The 25,674-nt window shown below is 45.6% G+C and overlaps 1 protein-coding gene across 1 annotated transcript in view; it reads left to right on the top strand.

Annotated features, from left to right (window-relative positions):
- LOC139553201 (metabotropic glutamate receptor 7-like) overlaps positions 1–22,782 on the top strand; it is a 420,178-nt gene extending 397,396 nt beyond the window's left edge. The window contains exon 11 of the mRNA XM_071365256.1: positions 19,925–22,782. Within this exon, the coding sequence (XP_071221357.1) occupies positions 19,925–19,974 (50 nt within the window). The 3' untranslated portion in view covers positions 19,975–22,782. The remainder of the gene's footprint in view (positions 1–19,924) is intronic.
- The last annotated feature ends 2,892 nt before the right edge of the window (positions 22,783–25,674 follow it).

Here is a 25,674-nt window from a genome sequence, read left to right on the forward strand (position 1 = left end):
CAGGCTAACCGTGGAGAGCGGGAGTACGGGCAGACACCGTGTTACGCAGTAGAGCGCAGGGTGTCTCCTGTACGTGTGCATAGCCCGGTGCGGGTTATTCCACCTCCCTGCACTGGTAGGGCTAGATTGGGCATTGAGCCAGGTGTCATGAGGCCGGCTCAACGCGTCTGGTCTCCAGTGCGTCTACTCGGGCCGGCATACATGGCACCTGCCTTACGCATGGTTTCCCCGGTTCGCCTACATAGCCCGGTGCGGGTTATTCCACCTCCCCGCACTGGTCGGGCGACCGGGAGCATTCAACCAGGTAAGGTTGGGCAGGCTCAATGCTCAAGAGAGCCAGTACGCCTGCACGGTCCGGTATTTCCGGCGCTACCTCCCCGCCCCAGCCCAGTACCACCAGTGCCTACACCACGCACCAGGCTTCCAGTGCGTTTCCAGAGCCCTGTTCCTCCTCCACGCACTCTTCCTATGGTGCGTGTATCCAGTTCGGTGCCTCCAGTTCCGGCACCACGCACTAAGCCACCTCTGCGTCTCCAGAGCCCTGTACACACTGTTCCTTCTCCCCGTACTCGTCCTGAGGTGCGTGCACTCAGCCCGGTGCCACCAGTGCCGGTACCACGCACCAGGCATATAGTACGTTTTGAGAGTCCAGTGTGCCCTGTCCCTGCTCCCCGCACTAGGCTTGAAGTGCGTGTCTCCAGTCCGGTGCCTCCAGTTCCGGCACCACGTACCAGGCCTACAGTGCGTCTCAGCCGGCCAGAGTCTGCCGTCTGCCCAACGGCGCCTGAACTGTCCGTCTGCCAAGCGCCGCATGAACTGCCCGTCTGGATTGAGCCTTCAAAGCCGCCCGTCTGCCATGAGCCTACAGAGCCTTCCGCCAGACTGGAGCCGCTAGAGCCTTCCGCCAGACAGGAGCCGCTAGAGCCTTCCGCTAGACAGGATCAGTCTGAGCCATCCGTCTCCGCAGCGCCATCTGAGCCATCCGTCTCCTCAGCGCCATCTGAGCCATCCGTCTCCTCAGCGCCGTCTGAGCCATCCGTCTCCCCAGCGCCGTCTGAGCCATCCGTCTCCCCAGCGCCGTCTGAGCCATCCGTCTCCCCAGCGCCGTCTGAGCCATCCGTCTGTCCCGAGCCATTAGAGCCGCCCGTCTGTCCCGAGCCGTCAGAGCCGTTAGTCAGTCAGGAGCCGCTAGAGCCATTCGTCAGTCAGGATCCGCCAGAGCCGCCAACCAGACAGGATCTGCCAGAGCCGCCAACCAGACAGGATCTGCCAGAGCCGCCAACCAGACAGGATCTGCCAGAGCCGCCAACCAGACAGGATCTGCCAGAGCCGCCAACCAGACAGGATCTGCCAGAGCCGTCAACCAGACAGGATCTGCCAGAGCCGCCAGCCAGACAGGATCTGCCAGAGCCGTCAGCGAGCCATGACCGTCCAGAGCCGTCAGCGAGCCATGAGCGTCCAGAACCGTCAGCCTGCCATGAGCGTCCAGAGCCGTCAGCCTGCCATGAGCGTCCAGAGCCGTCAGTCAGCCATGAGCTGCCCCTCAGCCAGAAGCGGCTAGTAATCCAGAACTGCCCCTCAGTCCAGAGCTGTCTCTCTGTCCGGAGCTGCCCTTCAGTCCGGAGTTGCCCCTCTATCCTAAGCTACCTCTTTATCCTGAGCTACCTCTCTATCCTGAGCTATCCCTCTGTCCTGAGCTATTTCTCTGTCCTGAGCTACCTTGTCCCGGAGCTGTCCTTTATCTTGGTGTTGCCCCTTAAATTAGGTGGGGGAAATAAGAGGGTGGTCATGATAAGGGGTAAACGTAAGCTGGGATTGACTATGGTGGGGTGGGGACCTCGTCCAGAGCCTGAGCCACCACCGTGGTCAGATGCCCACCCGGACCCTCCCCTAGACTTTCTGCTGGTGCGCCCGGAGTTCGCACCTTAAGGGGGGGGTTATGTCACGTTCCTGACCTATTTCTGTTAGTTTGTTGTATGTGTTAGTTGGTCAGGACGTGAGTTTGGGTGGGCATTCTATGTTGTCTGTTTCTATGTTGGTTTAAGGGTTGCCTGGTATGGCTCTCAATTAGAGGCAGGTGTTTGGCGTTCCTCTAATTGAGAGTCATATTTAGGTAGGTTGTTTCACAGTGTTCGTTGTGGGTGGTTGTCTTCCGTGTCTGTGTCTGCGCACCACACGGGACTGTTTTGGTTGTTCGTTCATTTATGTAGTCTGTTCCTGTTCGTGAGTTCTGCGTGTAGTTACAGTGGGGAGAACAAGTATTTGATACACTGCTGATTTTGCAGGTTTTCCTACTTACAAAGCATGTAGAGGTCTGTAATGTTTATCATAGGTACACTTCAACTGTGAGAGACGGAATCTAAAACAAAAATCCAGAAAATCACATTGTATGATTTTTAAGTAATTAATTTGCATTTTATTGCATGACATAAGTATTTGATCACCTACCAACCAGTAAGAATTCCGGCTCTCACAGACCTGTTAGTTTTTCTTTAAGAAGCCCTCCTGTTCTCCACTCATTACCTGTATTAACTGCACCTGTTTGAACTCGTTACCTGTATAAAAGACACCTGTCCACACACTCAATCAAACAGACTCCAACCTCTCCACAATGGCCAAGACCAGAGAGCTGTGTAAGGACATCAGGGATAAAATTGTAGAACTGCACAAGGCTGGGATGGGCTACAGGACAATAGGCAAGCAGCTTGGTGAGAAGGCAACAACTGTTGGCGCAATTATTAGAAAATGGAAGAAGTTCAAGATGACGGTCAATCACCCTCGGTCTGGGGCTCCATGCAAGATCTCACCTCGTGGGGCATCAATGATCATGAGGAAGGTGAGCGATCAGCCCAGAACTACACGGCAGGACCTGGTCAATGACCTGAAGAGAGCTGGGACCACAGTCTCAAAGAAAACCATTAGTAACACACTACGCCGTCATGGATTAAAATCCTGCAGCGCACGCAAGGTCCCCCTGCTCAAGCCAGCGCATGTCCAGGCCCGTGTGAAGTTTGCCAATGACCATCTGTATGATCCAGAGGAGGAATGGGAGAATGTCATGTGGTCTGATGAGACAAAAATATAGCTTTTTGGTCTAAACTCCACTCGCTGTGTTTGGAGGAAGTAGAAGGATGAGTACAACCCCAAGAACACCATCCCAACCGTGAAGCATGGAGGTGGAAACATCATTCTTTGGGGATGCTTTTCTGCAAAGGGGACAGGACGACTGCACCATATTGAGGGGAGGATTAATGGGACCATGTATCGCGAGATCTTGGCCAACAACCTCCTTCCCTCAGTAAGAGCATTGAAGATGGGTCGTGGCTGGGTCTTCCAGCATGACAACGACCCGAAACACACAGCCAGGGCAACTAAGGAGTGGCTCCGTAAGAAGCATCTCAAGGTCCTGGAGTGGCGTAGCCAGTCTCCAGACCTGAACCCAATAGAAAATCTTTGGGGGGAGCTGAAAGTCCGTATTGCCCAGCGACAGCCCCGAAATCTGAAGGATCTGGAGAAGGTCTGTATGGAGGAGTGGGCCAAAATCCCTGCTGCAGTGTGTGCAAACACAAAGAAGGGACAAAGTGGGACAAAATAAGGACAGAAGAAAAGGGAAAGGGGACATTAAGGTGAAGCAGTCCTCTAAAGACACAAAAGACAATAATACAAGAAACAACACTTCTATTGCCTCTCCCTCTACGATACGCACTTCCGGGTTGGAGCGAGTAGTTGCATTCCGCTTTGCTCCACAGGTAGTATTACATTTCATTTCATTACAGTACAACAGTTTGATTTGTTTGATCTTAGCTGGCTACATAGCCGTCTTTGTATCCAAGATAATTGTGTAGTCTAGAGTAATTGTCGAGGTTACCTAGCCAGTTAGAGGTTACCTAGCCAGCTACACTTTCAAACAAAGTCAACAACGCAGCCATTGCTAGCTAGCCTATTTCACCAGCCAGCAGTACTATATCATTTTAGTCAATAAGATTTTTTGCAACGTAAGCTTAACTTTCTGAACATTCGAGACGTGTAGTCCACTTGTCATTCCAATCTCCTTTGCATTAGCGTAGCCTCTTCTGTAGCCTGTCAACTATGTGTCTGTCTATCCCTGTTCTCTCCTCTCTGCACAGACCATACAAACGCTTCACACCGCGTGGCCGCTGCTACTCTAACCTGGTGGTCCCAGCGCGCACGACCCACGTGGAGTTCCAGGTCTCAGGCAGCCTCTGGAACTGCCGATCTGCGGCCAACAAGGCAGAGTTCATCTCAGCCTATGCTTCCCTCCAGTCCCTCGACTTCTTGGCACTGACGGAAACATGGATTACCACTGATAACACTGCTACTCCTACTGCTCTCTCCTCGTCTGCCCACGTGTTCTCGCACACCCCGAGAGCTTCTGGTCAGCGGGGTGGTGGCACTGGGATCCTCATCTCTCCCAAGTGGACATTCTCTCTTTCTCCCCTGACCCATCTGTCTATCGCCTCCTTTGAATTCCATGCTGTCACAGTTACCAGCCCTTTCAAGCTTAACATCCTTATCATTTATCGCCCTCCAGGTTCCCTTGGAGAGTTCATCAATGAGCTTGACGCCCTGATAAGTTCCTTTCCTGAGGATGGCTCACCTCTCACAGTTCTGGGTGACTTTAACCTCCCCACGTCTACCTTTGACTCATTCCTCTCTGCCTCCTTCTTTCCACTCCTCTCCTCTTTTGACCTCACCCTCTCACCTTCCCCCCCTACTCACAAGGCAGGCAATACGCTTGACCTCATCTTTACTAGATGCTGTTCTTCCACTAATCTCATTGCAACTCCCCTCCAAGTCTCCGACCACTACCTTGTATCCTTTTCCCTCTCGCTCTCATCCAACACTTCCCACACTGCCCCTACTCGGATGGTATCGCGCCGTCCCAACCTTCGCTCTCTCTCCCCCGCTACTCTCTCCTCTTCCATCCTATCATCTCTTCCCTCTGCTCAAACCTTCTCCAACCTATCTCCTGATTCTGCCTCCTCAACCCTCCTCTCCTCCCTTTCTGCATCCTTTGACTCTCTATGTCCCCTATCCTCCAGGCCGGCTCGGTCCTCCCCTCCTGCTCCGTGGCTCGACGACTCATTGCGAGCTCACAGAACAGGGCTCCGGGCAGCCGAGCGGAAATGGAGGAAAACTCGCCTCCCTGCGGACCTGGCATCCTTTCACTCCCTCCTCTCTACATTCTCCTCTTCTGTCTCTGCTGCTAAAGCCAATTTCTACCACTCTAAATTCCAAGCATCTGCCTCTAACCCTAGGAAGCTCTTTGCCACCTTCTCCTCCCTCCTGAATCCTCCTCCCCCTCCTCCCCCCTCCTCCCTCTCTGCTGATGACTTCGTCAACCATTTTGAAAAGAAGGTCGACGACATCCGATCCTCGTTTGCTAAGTCAAACGACACAGCTGGTTCTGCTCACACTGCCCTACCCTGTGCTTTGACCTCTTTCTCCCCTCTCTCTCCAGATGAAATCTCGCGTCTTGTGACGGCCGGCCGCCCAACAACCTGCCCGCTTGACCCTATCCCCTCCTCTCTTCTCCAGACCATTTCCGGAGACCTTCTCCCTTACCTCACCTCGCTCATCAACTCATCCTTGACCGCTGGCTACGTCCCTTCCGTCTTCAAGAGAGCGAGAGTTGCACCCCTTCTGAAAAAACCTACACTCGATCCCTCCGATGTCAACAACTACAGACCAGTATCCCTTCTTTCTTTTCTCTCCAAAACTCTTGAACGTGCCGTCCTTGGCCAGCTCTCCTGCTATCTCTCTCAGAATGACCTTCTTGATCCAAATCAGTCAGGTTTCAAGACTAGTCATTCAACTGAGACTGCTCTTCTCTGTGTCACGGAGGCGCTCCGCACTGCTAAAGCTAACTCTCTCTCCTCTGCTTTCATCCTTCTAGACCTATCGGCTGCCTTTGATACTGTGAACCATCAGATCCTCCTCTCCACCCTCTCCGAGCTGGGCATCTCCGGCGCGGCCCACGCTTGGATTGCGTCCTACCTGACAGGTCGCTCCTACCAGGTGGCGTGGCGAGAATCTGTCTCCGCACCACGTGCTCTCACCACTGGTGTCCCCCAGGGCTCTGTTCTAGGCCCTCTCCTATTCTCGCTATACACCAAGTCACTTGGCTCTGTCATATCCTCACATGGTCTCTCCTATCATTGCTATGCAGACGACACACAATTAATCTTCTCCTTTCCCCCCTCTGATAACCAGGTGGTGAATCGCATCTCTGCATGTCTGGCAGACATATCAGTGTGGATGACGGATCACCACCTCAAGCTGAACCTCGGCAAGACGGAGCTGCTCTTCCTCCCGGGGAAGGACTGCCCGTTCCATGATCTCGCCATCATGGTTGACAACTCCATTGTGTCCTCCTCCCAGAGTGCTAAGAACCTTGGCGTGATCCTGGACAACACCCTGTCGTTCTCAACTAACATCAAGGCGGTGACCCGTTCCTGTAGGTTCATGCTCTACAACATTCGCAGAGTACGACCCTGCCTCACGCAGGAAGCGGCGCAGGTCCTAATCCAGGCACTTGTCATCTCCCGTCTGGATTACTGCAACTCGCTGTTGGCTGGGCTCCCTGCCTGTGCCATTAAACCCCTACAACTCATCCAGAACGCCGCAGCCCGTCTGGTGTTCAACTTTCCCAAGTTCTCTCACGTCACCCCGCTCCTCCGCTCTCTCCACTGGCTTCCAGTTGAAGCTCGCATCCGCTACAAGACCATGGTGCTTGCCTACGGAGCTGTGAGGGGAACGGCACCTCCGTACCTTCAGGCTCTGATCAGGCCCTACACCCAAACAAGGGCACTGCGTTCATCCACCTCTGGCCTGCTCGCCTCCCTACCTCTGAGGAAGTACAGTTCCCGCTCAGCCCAGTCAAAACTGTTCGCTGCTCTGGCACCCCAATGGTGGAACAAACTCCCTCACGACGCCAGGTCAGCGGAGTCAATCACCACCTTCCGGAGACACCTGAAACCCCACCTCTTTAAGGAATACCTAGGATAGGATAAAGTAATCCTTCTAACCCCCCCCCCCTTAAAAGAGTTAGATGCACTATTGTAAAGTGGTTGTTCCACTGGATATCATAAGGTGAATGCACCAATTTGTAAGTCGCTCTGGATAAGAGCGTCTGCTAAATGACTTAAATGTAATGTAAATGTAGTTCGTGTCAGTGTTCGTTTTCTTTAATAAATTCATTATGTCAACATACCTCGCTGCGTATTGGTCCACCGATCCTTCTCTCCTCTCCTCGTCCGAGGAGGAGGAAGACGACAGCCGTTACAGGTACAGGGGGGTTAATATAAACCTAGCATTTAGTTAGGTACAGGGGGTTAATATAAGCATGGCGTGTAGTTTTGAAAAGCGGGACAAAAATGTGTTTTTCTTTCAAAACAAGGACCCCAAACTTTTGAACAGTAGTGTACATATCCAAGTATATGCCAAGATAAATAATGCTGTGACACAGGAATATGCAGCTTGTGTATTGTCATTCCAGGTTCAATAGGCGACCTGACTGAGTTAGCTAAAGTTGGCTAGCTAGCTAGCAAGTGACCAGCCTGCAAAGCAACCATTTTGTTTTGAACGGACGACCTGTCCTTTCGCATAGCAACTATGCAAAAATAATTAACGACTGGCTCGCGTCTGTATCCACATGACCAATAGAACTGACAGCCATATTTCTGTCTGCACTATCTCTTCTGGTGGAAGATTGATATTGTATGAATTGATTCATTAAAAAAAAATGTTTTTAATTAAAATATGTAATTCATTGATATTGTATCAACCCTGGGTTTATAAGCGCGGAAATCGACTCTGCCGCACCAGCATGCTTTTGCGGCACAGTCGATAGCGCGCCGGACCTCGGGCTAGAAGGTTCGAGACCTGCTCCCTGCTGTTTCATTACAATATTTAAAAATGTCGCTAAAAGTTATATTAAAGCAATTAGACACAAGATGCACTGCTGTATCTTGAATACAGTCACAGGTAAAAGGGCTGACTGGCCCTCTATCGGGTCGTTATATCATGTGCAGAATAGGCTCTAACAATGGGAAATCCAAACCACCTGTTGTATAATGTATTATATCCTGTGAATCTTTGAGCATTTTCCAGACAAATTTCTAGCAATACAGTGCAAAATATGTCCAAACTAGCTATTTACTATTTTCATAATTTGACCAAGTGTCTTGCTATAAGGATATCATATTAATAAAGGTCCTTCAAAATACAAACTTTTGGTTTTCTAATTCGACGTGCCTAAACACAACCAATGCTCTTAGGCCTACAAAAGCTGTTTTACCGTTTTTAAAACAGGAGGATATATGAAATACAATGTATTTGTACAGCTGTGGACAGGTGGTGGATATCGGGGACAGTAGCCTATTATACCCAGTCGTTAACAGCTGGATATCAAATACAGGCAGTAATGATGAGTGTAAAACTATTGACAATTAAAGTGTGCTGTTTTCTGTTGATTTCATACAGCTTGTGTCATACGAACGGTCCAAGGCAGATTGAATGAATTTGCATACAGGAAGGAATCAGGGAATCTGATCACAATACAGACACAGTGGGCAGATAAGAGACACAGTTGATTGGATAACGACAACCGCATGTTAATACAAGGTGTAACCATGGCTCCTGTTATTCATGTGCCATCTATCTTCCCACTGTGCATGGCTACTGGCATGACAAAAACTGAAAAGCATCGACCTTCACAATCTAATGAAAACTGTTGATTATCAAAGCCTCTCCAGTATAGTGTCATGGACTGACTGGAGAAAAAAAATAACCCCAATTTGAATTTATGACTTGGATTTAACTTCAGAACCTCAGGCTGTTCCAGGGTGTTCTGAGCACAGAGTAACGCTGTACCCATGCAAACACACACACACACACACACACACACACACACACACACACACACACACACACACACACACACACACACACACACACACACACACACACACACACACACACACACACACACACACACACAGCTGTAAACACTATAACACAAAGCTGATGGGGATCTGTGTTCTTCTATTCACTACCATTTAAATCATGTTTTCTCCCAACAGGCTAATTCTCAGGTAAGATCAAATTCATCTTTAACTTTTTGCTATGACCTTGTTCTCGTTCTTTGAAGTCTGGAAGAGGAGAAAAAATGGGAGGAGACGAGAGGAGAGGAGAGGGAAGGGGTGAGGAGAGGGAAGGGGTGAGGAGAGGAGAGGAAAGGAAAGGAAAGGAGAGGGAAGGAGAGGAGAGGGAAGGGGTGAGGAGGAGAGGAGAGGAGAGGAGAGGAGAGGAGAGGAGAGGAGAGGAGAGGAGAGGAGAGGAGAAAGCCAAAAGCCAATGGGGTTTCCCCCAGCTAGCTACGTATCATGACCTTTCGAAATTCACTCATAACTTTCACATGGGAGAGATAACCCGATCTCCCGGGTGGCGCAGTGGTCTAGGGCACTGCATCGCAGTGCTAGCTGCGCCACCAGAGTCTCTGGGTTCGCGCCCAGGCTGGGCTGGGTTCGCGCCCAGGCTCTGTCGCAGCCGGCCGCAACCGGGAGATCCGTGGGGCGACGCACAATTGGCATAGCGTCGTCCGGGTTAGGGAGGGTTTGGCCGGTAGGGAGGGTTTGGCCGGTAGGGATATCCTTGTCTCAGTATGTTAAAAAAAAAAAAGTTAAAAAAAAAAAAAAAAATGTAATAAAATGTATGCACTCTACTGTAAGTCGCTCTGGATAAGAGCGTCTGCTAAATGACTAAAATGTAAAATGTAAATGTAGATAAAAGAAGCAGAATATTTCAGTGCAATTGAGCGGCAGAAATATAGTTTCCCAAACTCAGTCCTTGGGCTGCCTCACTATTGAACAGGACTCCCCAGCCCTGTTCCTGCAGGTTTTCACTCCAACCCTGATCTAGCGCACACGATTCTAATAATTACCTGGTTGATAAACTGAGCCAGGTTAGTTACAACTGGGGTTGGAGAGGAAAATCTACAGGAAGGTATCTCTCCAGGAACAGGGTTAGAGTGTAAACCTACAGGAGGGTATCTCTGCAGGAACAGAGTTAGAGTGTAAACCTACAGGAGGGTATCTCTCCAGGAACAGGGTTAGGGTGTAAACCTACAGGAAGGTATCTCTCCAGGAACAGGGTTAGAGTGTAAACCTACAGGAAGGTATCTCTCCAGGAACAGGGTTAGAGTGTAAACCTACAGGAAGGTATCTCTCCAGGAACAGGGTTAGAGTGTAAACCTACAGGAGGGTATCTCTCCAGGAACAGGGTTAGAGTGTAAACCTACAGGAGGGTATCTCTCCAGGAACAGGGTTAGAGAGTAAACCTACAGGAGGGTATCTCTCCAGGAACAGGGTTAGAGTGTAAACCTACAGGAGGGTATCTCTCCAGGAACAGGGTTAGAGTGTAAACCTACAGGAAGGTATCTCTCCAGGAACAGGGTTAGAGTGTAAACCTACAGGAAGGTATCTCTCCAGGAACAGGGTTAGAGTGTAAACCTACACAAGTGTATCTCTCCAGGAACATGGTTAGAGAGCCCTGCTATGGAGCATACTGCCTGAACACCCTACCCATTGTATTTGGAACGTGCTAGCATGTAGGCTAGCCTACCACTCCTGTTGTTTTGCACCCAAGGAACCTAACACCAAGTAAACACACCTCAATCACTGCCACTCTGACACCATCAGTAAATCAGCACAATATCCTACAGATCTTTAATGTGTCACATTTACTTAAAAAGGGTCTTAGTGTTTAACATATGGTACTGTGGATTTAGGCATAGGTTTACAGATTAGAGCATTGATGACATAGATTTACATATTAGAACATTGATGATAATGACAGAAAAGGTAAGGTATTTTTACCCATAGAGAGCACATTAAGTAATATATTCAAACCAAGCATGTTGTACACATAGCTTCAGGGCCCTCACCCATCACCCTGGTAACCATGTTTATGGGATGCCCAAGACAATACTTCTCCTGTTCAGTGGGAAGCCACCTTTTAATCACTATGCTGATTACTTAACTTTTATTCCACCTGCAGTGCCTTCAGAAAGTTTTCACACCCCTTGAGTTTTTCCCACATTTTGTTGTGTTACAGCCTGAATTTAAAAGTGATTACGTGTAGATGTTTTGGGTCGCTGGCCTACACACAATACCCCGTAATGTAAAAGTGGAATAATGTTTCTCTGAATTTTTACAAATTAGTAAAAAAATATAACTATTTAATCCCTTTGTCATGGCAAGCCTAAATAGGTTCAGGAGTAAAAATGTGCTTAACAAGTCACATAATAAGTTGCATGGACTCACTCCGTGTGCAATAATAGTGTGTAACGTGATTTTTGAATGACTTCCTACATTCTCTACCCCACACATCAAAGTATCTGTAAGGTCCCTGAGTTGTACAGTGAATTTATAAACACAAATTCAACCACAAAGACCAGGTAGGTTTTCCAATGACCTCGCAAAGAAGGACACCTATTGGTAGATGGGTGGAGAGAAAAAAAATGAATATCTCTTTGAGCATGAGGAAGTTATTAATTCCACTTTGGATGCTGTGTCAATACACCCAGTCACTACAAAAGACAAAGGCGTCCTTCTTAACTCAGGGATTTCACCATGAGCCCAAAGGTGACTTTAAAACAATTACAGAGTTTAATGCGGCAGTTCCCAAGCTAGTGGTCGCGACCCCATGTGGGTTTGCCTGATGTGAAAATTGGGTCACGTGAGAATTTCCTAAATCCTGAAAAATGTGTGTCATAAAAATCTTTGTAATGTGGTTAACCTTGAAAATCTAAATGACAATTATTAAAAAGTAAAGTATAAAGTATATAATTTAACCCGAGAACACCCTCTGATCAGAGGGAAAAGGCCCCACTTGTCCCTGGTGAATGGTTACGCTATGAAACCACACAGTATTGCAGAAACTTTGATATTATCAGCCGGAAACAATGCGTTTGGGAGGCAGAGGCACAGAATCTCACAGAAAGAACTTTGTCATATACAGTAACACTGTTCGAATTAAGGATGTATGGTATTGCTGAGCAATCAAGAGGAAACTTACTGAATGACTCAAAAACTTCCCATCTTATGCTATCCGAACGGGCGTTAGCTGTGAGGGCTGAGATGCCCATGTATTGACTTATGTTCGCTACATGTCGGAGGATACTAGTCACGTGGACATATAGTTTCTGGCTCACGATTCCCCGAGCATGAAGCAGCATAAGGAATGTTCAGTGTGCTGAGTGACTATATTGACAAAAAAACAGATTCCATAAGGGATCGAATGGTAGGCTTTTGAAACAGGTGGGGGTTCATCTATGTTGGGGCGGAGGGCAGACCTCTTACACTCTAGTTATGAATGTGTCTGCCACTGACATGATGTATGATACACCGAGAGCAACTGGCGGGCAAAAGAGCTGAGCACAGAACTCTTGAGATATACTGCAGCAGGTAACTTTGATTGTAAACTACATCAAACCACATCCCACTGCGTACACGCCTGTTCTCAAAACTACGTGGAGTAATGGGATCACCAAGGCTTGGTGGTTATCGAAAGGGGGATTATTGGAAAGATTTTTCGCATTGCGAAAGGAACTGTTGTCCTTGACAATGGATGTAAAAGAAACAGACTTGGTTTGACTTTCTTTGTAATGAAAATAAAATAACAGAAAACAGCATCAGTAAGTGTCCCACAAGAGTGGACGACTGCTCACCTCCAACACTTGGAAGAGATACCTTGGGACCTACTTCCCAATCCGTTTGACTGTGATCCTGGCTCAGTTGACATACCGGTTAGTGAAAATCAAACAGCTGATCGAGCTGTCGTGACCGAATGCTCCAGACAACACATTCACGGGTCACTACGGAGGAGTTTTAGTTCCTGACTCAAAGGGAACACACTGCCGTCTTCCTTAAAACAACTGGGAACTCGGGAACTGGGAACTCGGAACTGGGAACTCGGAAATCTCTGACTTCCGACTTCAGTGCATTGAAGACAACCGGGACCTGGGAAAGAAACTAACTCTGACTGGGATTTTTAATTTTTTTCATGGTCATCCAACTCGGGAATTCCAACTCAGGAACTCTGGCCTCTTTCTAGCGCTCTGACTTTCCGACCTGAAGATCACCGACGTCATGATTTGACTTCATATTTTTTTGGAGTGCCCAGTTTTTCTTGAAATTACCATAAAACTCACGTTTGCCAGCTCATATCTGTGTGAAGCTGGATTCAGTGCTCTTGTCTGCATTATTAAAACCAAATATCCATCCAGGTTGGATGTGACAGGAGAGATGAGGTACACACTGTCGACCACGCCCCGCTGACTTTGAGATGCTCCGAAGCGACATGCATCAAGCGCACCCATCTCATTAGCGGTGGTGAGATAAGAGACATTAGGTCAGACTAAATTGCAATTGACTGTCATAGCCCCCCATTAAAAGTGTGTGATGGTGAGTTGAGAAGACAATCAGAAATACTGTTAGAATTTTTTTTTTCTTCTATTGAATGCCATTGGCTGTTAATTACATCATTATTTTCACATGGTTGGGGTGGCAAGAATTTTCAGAAATTAAAAAGGGGGGTCGAGGGATAAAAAGTCCCTGGTTTAATGGCTGTGATAGGAGAACACTGAGGATGGATCAACAACATTGTAGTTACTCCACAATACTAACCTAAATGACAGAGTGAAAAGAAGGAAGCCTGTACAGAATAAAAAAATATTACAAAACACGCATCCTGTCTGCAATAAGGCACTAAAGTAAAACCGGTCGAAAGTCGTGCACTATATAGGGAATAGGGTGCACTAGCCTGGTCTAAAGTAGTGCACTATATAGGTCATAGAGTGCACTAGCCTGGTCTAAAGTCGTGCACTATATAGGTCATAGAGTGCACTAGCCTGGTCTAAAGTAGTGCATTATATAGGTCATAGAGTGCCATTTGGGAAACAGACACTATTCCCTGTTCATGCTAGAGAATCCAGTCTGCCGTCTCTCCTGCCTCGTCCTCTGTTCATGTGTCCCCATAGAGCACCATCTGGTTCTGGGTATCCCTCTGCAGCTCTCTCTCTCTCTCTCTCTCTCTCTCTCTCTCTCTCTCTCTCTCTCTCTCTCTCTCTCTCTCTCTCTCTCTCTCTCTCTCTCCATACTCTCTCTCACATACTCTTTCCATCCCTCTGCAGCTCTATCTCTCTCTCACACATTCTTTCCAACTCTCTCTTTCTCTGTCTCTCTGTCTTTGCCTTGGCTCCTCTCTAACTGTGTGAATGATATGAGGCTTTGGGAAGTTATACGTGCAAAGGGTACCCTGGAACCTGAAATGAATGGCATGATACCTATACTAATCCAGATAAATTAATAATAGCAATTTATGGAGTAATTGTGGGGTATTGATATTTTTTGTTGTACTAACTTAACAGCTCATTGACTTTCTTTAAAAATAACATATAGCATTTGATTTAAGAATGAATTAAAACAAGCTCATGCAACTCAATTCGTTGAGATTGGAAGGTTGTAAGTGTGATCCCCGGCCGAGTCATTCCAAAGACTTTAAGAATGGGGCCCGATGCGTCTCTGCTTGGCACTCAGCATTAAAGAGATAGATTTGGGGGAATGGCTCTGCAGTAGACTAGTGTCCTGTCCAATGGGGAGGGGGGGGGGGGGGGGGACAAGCTGCTTCACACTACAGAAAAAGAAGATAGACTAGTGTCCTGTCCAGGGGGTGTACTTGTACATAAAGCTGCCTCGCCCTAGAAACAAGAGATAGACTAGTGTCCTGTCCTGTACTTGTACATCAAGCTGCCTCACACTACAGAAACAGGTGATAGACTAGCTTCCTGTCTCACACTACAGAAACAGGTGATAGACTAGCGTCCTGTCTCACACTACAGATACAGGAGATAGACTAGCTTCCTGTCTCACACTACAGATACAGGAGATAGACTAGCTTCCTGTCTCACACTACAGATACAGGAGATATACTAGCTTCCTGTCTCACACTACAGATACAGGAGATATACTAGCTTCCTGTCTCACACTACAGATACAGGAGATAGACTAGCTTCCTGTCTCACACTACAGATACAGGAGATATACTAGCTTCCTGTCTCACACTACAGATACAGGAGATATACTAGCTTCCTGTCTCACACTACAGATACAGGAGATATACTAGCTTCCTGTCTCACACTACAGATACAGGAGATAGACTAGCTTCCTGTCTCACACTACAGATACAGGAGATATACTAGCTTCCTGTCTCACACTACAGATACAGGAGATATACTAGCTTCCTGTCTCACACTACAGATACATGAGATAGACTAGCTTCCTGTCTCACACTACAGATACAGGAGATATACTAGCTTCCTGTCTCACACTACAGATACAGGAGATATACTAGCTTCCTGTCTCACACTACAGATACAGGAGATAGACTAGCTTCCTGTCTCACACTACAGATACAGGAGATATACTAGCTTCCTGTCTCACACTACAGATACAGGAGATAGACTAGCTTCCTGTCTCACACTACAGATACAGGAGATAGACTAGCTTCCTGTCTCACACTACAGATACAGGAGATAGACTAGCTTCCTGTCTCACACTACAGATACAGGAGATAGACTAGCTTCCTGTCTCACACTACAGATACAGGAGATAGACTAGCTTCCTGTCTCACACTATAGATACAGGAGATAGACTAGCTTCCTGTCTCACACTACAGATACAGGAGATATACTAGCTTCCTGTCTCACACTACAGATACAGGAGATATACTAGCTTCCTGTCTCACACTACAGATACAGAAGATAGACTAGCGTCCTGTCTCACACTACAGATACAGGAGATAGACTAGAGTCCTGTACTTGTACATCAAGCTGCCTCAAGCACCTATGAGCTTATCCGGCTACTTAGAACAGCAAACTGCTTATTGTATTTCAAAAAAAAATATATATATATATATATATATACTATTTTATTTGTTTAAGAATTTATGAAAAATCTAATGCTGTTCTGTTACTTAAGCCAATATTCTGCTATCAGTCATATGTGAACCTCCAATGCTGAAAAATAGTTTTTGTGTGAATAAAAGGCAGCATTATGCATCAACACGTTTAGCATGATAATTGCCGCGGTAACAGTGACTGTGTAATATAGGTATACATTGACTGGCATCCTTATAAAATAAGAAGAAATCATTATGGCAAGGACTTCGTCAGACCATAATATGCATAATACTGTCAATTTACCTCGCTCACATGATGATTCTGTACTGTTTTGTGTTAACCCAATCTGTCATTTGAGGGGGCTAATGCATACCAATAGAGGATGGGGAGGGTGAAAGAGAGGGGGAGAGGAAGAAGGAGACCGAGAGAGGGAGAGGGTGAAAGAGAGGGAGCGAGGGAGAGGGTGAAGGAAAGGGTGAGGGAGAGGGTGAATGTGTGGGTGAAGGAGACGGAGAAAGGGAGAGGGTGAAAGAGAGAGAGCGAGGGAGAGGGTGAAGGAAAGGGTGAGGGAGAGGGTGAAGAAAAGGGTGAGGGTGTAGGAGAGGGAGAGGGTGAAGGTGTGGGTGAAGGAGATGGAGAGAGGGAGAGTGTGAAAGAGAGGGAGAGGGTGAAGGAGACAGAGAGACGGAAAGGGTGAAGGAGAGAGGGAGAGGGTGAAGGAGATGGGGAGAGGTTGAAGGATAGGGAGAGGTTGAAGGATAGGGAGAGGGTGAAGGCGATGGAGAGATGGTGAAGGAGACAGAGAGGTTGAAGTAGATGGAAAGGGTGAAGGAGATGGAGAGATGGTGAAGGACAGGGAGAGGTTGAAGGATAGGGAGAGGGTGAAGGAGATGGAGAGATGGTGAAGGACAGGGAGAGGTTGAAGGATAGGGAGAGGGTGAAGGAGATGGAGAGAGGGTGAATGAGATGGAGATGGTGAAAGTTAGGGTGAAGGAGATGGAGAAGGAGATGGAGAGAGGGTGAAGGAGATGGAGAGAGGGTGAAGGAGATGGAGAGAGGGTGAAGGAGATGGAGAGAGGGTGAAGAAGATGGAGAGAGGGTGAAGGAGATGGAGAGAGGGTGAAGGAGATGGAGAGAGGGTGAAGGAGATGGAGAGAGGTTGAAGGAGATGGAGAGAGGTTGAAGGAGATAGGAGAGAGGGTGAAGGAGATGGAGAGAGGGTGAAGGAGATGGAGAGAGGGTGAAGGAGATGGAGAGAGGGTGAAGGAGGTGGAGAGAGGGTGAATGAGATGGAGAGAGGTTGAAGGAGATGGAGAGAGGGTGAAGGAGATGGAGAGAGGGTGAAGGAGATGGAGAGAGGGTGAAGAAGATGGAGAGAGGGTGAAGGAGATGGAGAGAGGGTGAAGGAGATGGAGAGAGGGTGAAGGAGATGGAGAGAGGGTGAAGAAGATGGAGAGAGGGTGAAGGAGATGGAGAGAGGGTGAAGGAGATGGAGAGAGGGTGAAGGAGATGGAGAGAGGGTGAAGGAGATGGAGAGAGGGTGAAGGAGATGGAGAGAGGGTGAAGAAGATGGAGAGAGGGTGAAGGAGATGGAGAGAGGGTGAAGAAGATGGAGAGGGTGAAGAAGAGGGACATATGAGCTTGTTTTTTCTCATCTATCTACACGCAATACCCCACAATGACAAAGTGAAAAAATGTTTTCAGAAAATGTTGCAAATTTATTGATATTTAAATACAGAAAGATCTAGCTTCCATAAGTATTCATACACCTCCTGAGTCAAAACATGTTAGAATCACTTTTGGCAGTGATTACAGCTGTGAGTCTTTCTGGGTAAGTCTCTAAGAGCTTTGCTCACCTGGATTGTACAATATTTGCTGATTATTATTTTAAAAATTCTTCAAGCCCCGGCAAGTTGGTTGTTGGAAATGGCTGTCTAGCTATGATCAAGTCTTGCCATAGATTTTCAAGCTGATTTTAAGTCAAAACTATAACGAGGCCACTCATTAACATTCAATGTCGTCTTTGCCTGTGCTCAGATCTATTCCGTTTATTTTAGTCCTAAAAAAACTCACTAGGCCTTGGCAATGACAAGCATACCCATAACATGATGCAGCCACCACCATGCTTGAACATACAGTTGAAGTCGGAGGTTTACATACAGTATGAAGAGTGGTACTCAATGATCTTATTGTGTTGGATTTGTCACAAACATAACACGTTGTATTCAGGATATCAAGTGAATTTATTTTGTCGAAAGAAAATCAGTTTTACTTTAGTGCCTTAGTTGCAAACAGGATGCATGTTTTGTAGTATTTGTATTCTGTACAGGCTTCCTTCTTTTCATTCTGTCATATTAGGTTAGTATTGTGGAGTACCTACAATGTTGTTGATTCATCCTCAGTTTTCTCCTATCACAGCCATTAAACTCTGTAACTGTTTTAAAGTCACCATTGGCGGCCTAATGGTGAAAGCCATGAGCGCTTTCCTTCCTCTCCGGTAACTAAGTTTTTTAAGGACATCTGTATCTTTGTAGTGACTTGGTGTATTGATACATCATCCAAATTGTGATCAATATCATCATGCTCAAAGGGATATAAAATGTCTGCTTTTTTTTGTTGTTTTAGCCCATCTACCAATACATGTCTTTCGTTGCAAGGCGTTGGAAAACCTCCTTGCAACGAAAAATGTGTTTGAAGTTCACTGCTCAACATCAGATAATTGTATGTCTGGGATTCAATTATGTTTACCACTGTTATTGCACTCACAGTGAGTTATTATTATTATTATATTATTATTATTATTATGTGATTTCTTAAGCACATTTTTAGTCCAGAACATATTTAGGCATCGACATAACAAAGGGGTTAAATACTTAATGACTCAAGACATTTCAACTTTTCATTTTGTAATTCATTTGTAAACATTTGTAAAAAATATAATTTCACTTTGACATTTTTGGGGGGTATTGGGTCAACAACAAAAAATCTATTGAATCAATTTTAAATTCAGGATGTAACACAACAAAATGTGGAATAAGACAAGGGATGTGATGCCTTTGTGAAGTCTCTATTTTTAAAATTGTATTTAACTAGGCAAGTCAGTTAATAAAAAAAAATATTATTTTCACTGATGGCCTAGTAACAGTGGGTTAACTGCTTTGTTCAGGGGCAGAATGACAGATTTTATACCTTGTCAGCTCAGGGATTTGAACTTGCAACCTTTTGGTAACTAGTCCAACGCTCTAACCACTAGGCTACGCTTCCACCCCAATTGTTAGGTAGTGAGTCAAACAGGATGCTGTTAGAAACCTGACTTGTTGTTTACCCCATTCTTCTGTTAGCGTTGTCCCTGCAGTTATAGCTGTTCCAGCATGTACCACTTTCCTGCTACTGTTGTGCACGTATCCTGTACAAACACATGGTGTAACTTACCCTCATCCTTATCCCTAGCCAACACAATACACTATGTGTTTTACTTAAAAACTAAAACACGTAGCCCCTACTCACTATAAAACACATAGCCCCTACACAATACTATAAAACATATAGCCCCTACACAATACTATAAAACATATAGCCCCTACTCAATACTATAAAACACACAGCCCATACTCAATACTATAAAACACACAGCCCCTACTCAATAGTATAAAACACATAGCCCCTACTCAATACTATAAAACACACAGCCCCTACTCAATAGTATAAAGCACATAGCCCCTACTCAATACTATAAAACACACAGCCCCTACTCAATAGTATAAAGCACATAGCCCCTACTCAATAGTATAAAGCACATAGCCCCTACACAATACTATAAAACACACAGCCCCTACTCAATACTATAAAACATATAGCCCCAGGCTATGAAAAAATAAGAACATCTCTGAACCAGTATAGCTACTGTATGTGAAAAATATATTTTTCTTATCTCCTCTCCAGGTCCGGCAGCAAAGAAGAAATATGTGAGCTACAATGACATTGTGATCTAAGAGCCGTCATCAGACAGAAGGGCAGGCTGGTTGGAGATGCTTGGTCTCCCTGCCTCTCCTGCCCCATTGGCAACATAAAGGAAATCCAAACTATTTTTATGTCCATGCTGCTTTACTGCCCACTCACACCCCGGAACCCGCGGAACCCCCCGGAACTCTGGAACTCCAGAACAACACAGTGACAATGGGTAGGTTCTGGGTTCTAGAGCTTTCCTTTCAACCAGAGGATTCTGTCTGGCTAAGTGACGTTTTATTCATGGTGGAATGGAAAAGAGGGAAAGCTTTAAGAAACATTTTAAGAAAATCAAGACGGACATTTCTGATGGGAGCAAAATTATTTACAAAATTATTTGTTTCGTAAAATGATTTTAAAGGGAAAAAAAAGAAGCAGAGAACTGGTTTGGACAAAAAACCTGTGTTCCTCCTCAGGATTAGAGTGGGTCTCTGCAGATCCCTCAGAGCTGGCCCCCCACTCCCTAGAGGTGTGTCTCTACAGGTACGCTGGCTGCAGCAGGAGGACTACCTGTACTGGAGGACTCACCTGTACTGGAGGACTCATCTGTCCTGGATGACTCATCTGTCCTGGAGGAACCACCTGTCCTGGAGTACAAACCTGTCCTGGAGGACTCACCTGTCCTGGAGGACTCATCTGTCCTGGAGGACCCACCTGTCCAGGAGGAATACCTGTCCTGGAGGACTCACCTGTCTAGGAGGACTACCTGTCCTGGAGGACTCACCTGTCCTGGAAGACTCACCTGTCCTGGAGGACTCACCTGTCTAGGAGGACTACCTGTACTGGAGGACTCACCTGTCCTGGAGGACTCACCTGTCTAGGAGGACTACCTGTACTGGAGGACTCACCTGTCCTGGAGGACTCACCTGTCCTGGAGGACACACCTGTCCTGGAGGAGACACCTGTCCTGGAGGACTCACCTGTCTAGGAGGACTACCTGTCCTGGAGGACCCACCTGTCCTGGAGGACTCACCTGTCCTGGAGGACTCACCTGTCCTGGAGGATTCACCTGTACTGGAGGACTCACCTTTACTTGACCTGCCTGTACCTGCCATGGGGCTGTTTCTTGTCTTTTAATGTCCTTCCAAATTGCAAGTTTTCCAAAATTCCTGTCGAAAACAGTTTGTGGTTCTATTGGCCTATCCGTTACATTTGTTGTAGATTTTTTAAAGATCTCAATGTATTTCTTCTTTGCTGCTTGGATGCACATTCAATTAAAGCCATATTCTTGTCTCTGAGATGTCAAGTACTTTTTCACGTTTTCCATTTGGCTGTATGTGGGTCGACAAGAAAAACGTACGGTATCTGATTTTTACATTCCCTTATATATGTGTGTGGGGAGTTTTCTACAGACATGTTTTCAGTATGTTGATCGGGTACAGTTCATTGACCATCGACTGTGTTTTCAGTATGTTGATCGGGTACAGTTCATTGACCATCGACTGTGTTTTCAGTATGTTGAACAGGTACAGTTCATTGACCATCGACTGTGTTTTCAGTATGTTGATCGGGTACAGTTCATTGACCATCGACTGTGTTTTCAGTATGTTGATCGGGTACAGTTCATTGACCATCGACTGTGTTTTCAGTATGTTGAACAGGTACAGTTCATTGACCATCGACTGTGTTTTCAGTATGTTGATCGGGTACAGTTCATTGACCATCGACTGTGTTTTCAGTATGTTGATCGGGTACAGTTCATTGACCATCGACTGTGTTTTCAGTATGTTGATCGGGTACAGTTCATTGACCATCGACTGTGTTTTCAGTATGTTGAACAGGTACAGTTCATTGACCATCGACTGTGTTTTCAGTATGTTGATCGGGTACAGTTCATTGACCATCGACTGTGTTTTCAGTATGTTGATCGGGTACAGTTCATTGACCATCGACTGTGTTTTCAGTATGTTGATCGGGTACAGTTCATTGACCATCGACTGTGTTTTCAGTATGTTGAACAGGTACAGTTCATTGACCATCGACTGTGTTTTCAGTATGTTGATCGGGTACAGTTCATTGACCATCGACTGTGTTTTCAGTATGTTGATCGGGTTACAGTTCATTGACCATCGACTGTGTTTTTAGTATGTTGAACGGGTACAGTTCATTGACCATCGACTGTGTTTTCAGTATGTTGAACGGGTACAGTTCATTGACCATCAATTGTGTTTTTAAAGTGACTAAAAGAGAGCTCCAGCGCCCAGTCCAGTCAAGGCTTTATTAGCTTGATATAAAAACTAGAATGACTCCAGTGGTTTTCAGATTTTAAAACGGTTTCTGTCCCCCGTGTAGAAATTGTCGATGCATGCCTGCTATGTTTGATGTTAAGATTAAGTAAAAAAATATATATATATAAAAATAAAAAAGATGGAGATTTCACAACACGTGATTCACTAGCCTTGCTTTTAATGGCATACAAGATTACTATTATTATTCATATTATTATAATCCATTTTTTTTGTTTTGGTTGGTTGACATCTTCTCGCTGAAGGTAGAATATGGCTTTAATTTCGTCTTGGATTTTTCTTAATGCCCTGCAACTATGGAAAAATTGTGGGGAAAAATAACATGAATATATATTTAAAAACAAAACACACAAAATAAAAATAAAAAAACAAGTCTGTTTTTATACTGTTTGCACTAAGTATATTCACGTTGCCCTTGCTGCTTATGTGCCAATGTTGTGGGAGATAAAAAAAAAAAATATATATATATGTTTGACCACTCATGCAACTTTTATGTGGTGTTGTCCAAGAATGTATCAACATGAAATAAAATTTTATATTCCCTGAAAACTGCTTATAGTACTTGTATTTCTTTGAGGACAAAGCATTTCATCACTATGTGCTGACATTCAGAAGTACCATAATATTCAATAATCATTATTATAGGTTTTTGATTAAGGTGTTTTGTCTTCTTTACCCATACAGGGGGGTTTGTCCCTATTCTTTCATGGAGAAAGTGATTCCATTCTTCACACAATCCGACCAGCGACTCAATGCAATCTCCTACCTATAGGTACTTGAATAAACGTCATCACTGTATAGTTTAATAATGCCTCAAGGGTGGATTGTCTGACTGCAAAGTAATTGTTTACATCATAAGTATCTCGACTCCTGTGCCAATCTGCATATAAACAAAAAAAAAACGTAAGGTTTTACCTTCAGGGATCATTTCTCCAAACTGAATAGTAGAAGTGAGGTGCTTGAGGCTTCTAAAATGGAGTGGAAAGACATTTTAATGAAATAAACAAGAAAGAGAACATTAAGCTTCTGAAGATTATGTTGTACTATACTCTTTTCAAAAATGTTAAATGTTCGACGTAAGATAAAAAGCAAGACACATAGCTTGTTATAACTTCACGAATTAGTTGTTTACTTCAGAATTGAATTGGCAGCCCTCACACCTGTCCCAACCACCAACCATCATTATATTATATTGAGATAAGTTGTGTTTCTCTTCAGTATAAGCAGCTATGTCCTTCCTAGTGCCCTCTTCGTGGCTAGCTGCCAGTGTTCATGGTTTCGGGTGTAACAGTATAACTTTAAACCGTCCCCTCGCCCCGACACGGGCGCGAACCAGGGACCCTCTGCACACATCAACGATTGAAACGCTATTAGCGCGTACCCGCAAACTAGCTAGCCATTTCACTTCCGTTACACTAGCTGCCAGTGTTCATGGTTTCGGGCGATCCATACCGAGTAAAGCATCAAATAATATTCTTCTGAAACGTTTCTGATCTTGTCTGAGATTAAACTTTCCTAGATTTCTATTGTCATAATGCATTTAAATGTCTGTCCATCTACTGACTATGGTTGTACTGAATAACTAACTGCCGAGGACTACATTTAAAGATGTAGCCAGTGGCATATGGCATTTTGTACGTGACATTCAATATTATAGCTCAATATCTTGGTAGAGATTGAAAATGCATAGGAATATATCAACAGATCTCAAGTATGCACAGTGGCGTTATAGTTATTCATGGACGTTTCTATGGTAATTTATTATATACCATTTTCAAAAGCAAACTGTTTTTTTTGGGCGGGGAGGGGGGTTCTTCTATCATAACTTTAATGAAAATAAGGCACTACACAGAACTACACTGCAGAGCTGTTTATTCTCAGTTGGTCTTACTCCGCCATGGGCACCAACCACATACTACAGGACTTCCCTTTCCTCCAATACCTTCCTTAATGACGTCTAGCTCCTTTTGACTCACACCGGTGAAGACTAACAATGACAACATACATTGTCTCCCTAATCTCTGCACGTCATCTGGTGCGGAGTATTCTCTGCTATGCAGTGATTATTTAAAGGTCCAATGCAGCCCTTTACTGTGATTGTTTTCTATTAAAATGGTACTGTAGCTTCTTAGCAAAGAGTAATTTTTCAAGCTAAAATTTAGCTAGGACTGTCTGGGAGTGGTCTGAGTGGGGAGGGGACAACTGAAAACTAGCTCTTATTGGCAGAGAGGTTTGGAACTCACTTTCTTATTGGTCTAATTAACTAATATGCCAAAACTCCATCACACCAAAACAGGCCGAATTTCTTTTTTCTTTTTTCAAACAGCTCTTAAACCAAAAGGACATTATCATCATTCTCACAATTTCACTGCATTTTTTCCGACCTCATAGTGTGGAAATATATATAAAACACAATACAATCACGTTTTGGACTCACTGGATCCTCAGATGACAAAGGAAGAGGAGGGAAAGTAAAAACAGGAAGTGGAGTGTCCTGATATACTATTATGCCCAGGAGACTGACAGTGGAGTGTCCTGATATACTATTATCCCCAGGAGACTGACAGTGGAGTGTCCTGATATACTATTATGCCCAGGGGACTGGCAGTGGAGTGTCCTGATATACTATTATCCCCAGGGGACTGGCAGTGGAGTGTCCTGATATACTATTATGCCCAGGGGACTGGCAGTGGAGTGTCCTGATATACTATTATGCCCAGGGGACTGGCAGTGGAGTGTCCTGATATACTATTATGCCCAGGGGACTGGCAGTGGAGTGTCCTGATATACTATTATCCCCAGGAGACTGGCAGTGGAGTGTCCTGATATACTATTATGCCCAGGGGACTGGCAGTGGAGTGTCCTGATATACTATTATCCCCAGGGGACTGACAGTGGAGTGTCCTGATATACTATTATGCCCAGGGGACTGGCAGTGGAGTGTCCTGATATACTATTATGCCCAGGAGACTGGCAGTGGAGTGTCCTGATATACTATTATGCCCAGGGGACTGACAGTGGAGTGTCCTGATATACTATTATGCCCAGGGGACTGGCAGTGGAGTGTCCTGATATACTATTATGCCCAGGGGACTGGCAGTGGAGTGTCCTGATATACTATTATGCCCAGGGGACTGGCAGTGGATTGTCCTAATATACTATTATGCCAGGGGACTGACAGTGGAGTGTCCTGATATACTATTATGCCCAGGGGACTGGCAATGGAATGTCCTGATATACTATTATCCCCAAGGGACTGTCAGTGGAGTGTCCTGATATACTATTATGCCCAGGGGACTGGCAGTGGAGTGTCCTGATATACTATTATCCCAGGGGGACTGGCAGTGGAGTGTCCTGATATACTATTATGCCCAGGGGACTGGCAGTGGAGTGTCCTGATATACTATTATGCCCAGGGGACTGGCAGTGGAGTGTCCTGAT

The sequence above is a fragment of the Salvelinus alpinus genome, chromosome 2 (genome assembly GCF_045679555.1).
Source record: "Salvelinus alpinus chromosome 2, SLU_Salpinus.1, whole genome shotgun sequence".
NCBI lineage: Eukaryota > Metazoa > Chordata > Actinopteri > Salmoniformes > Salmonidae > Salvelinus > Salvelinus alpinus.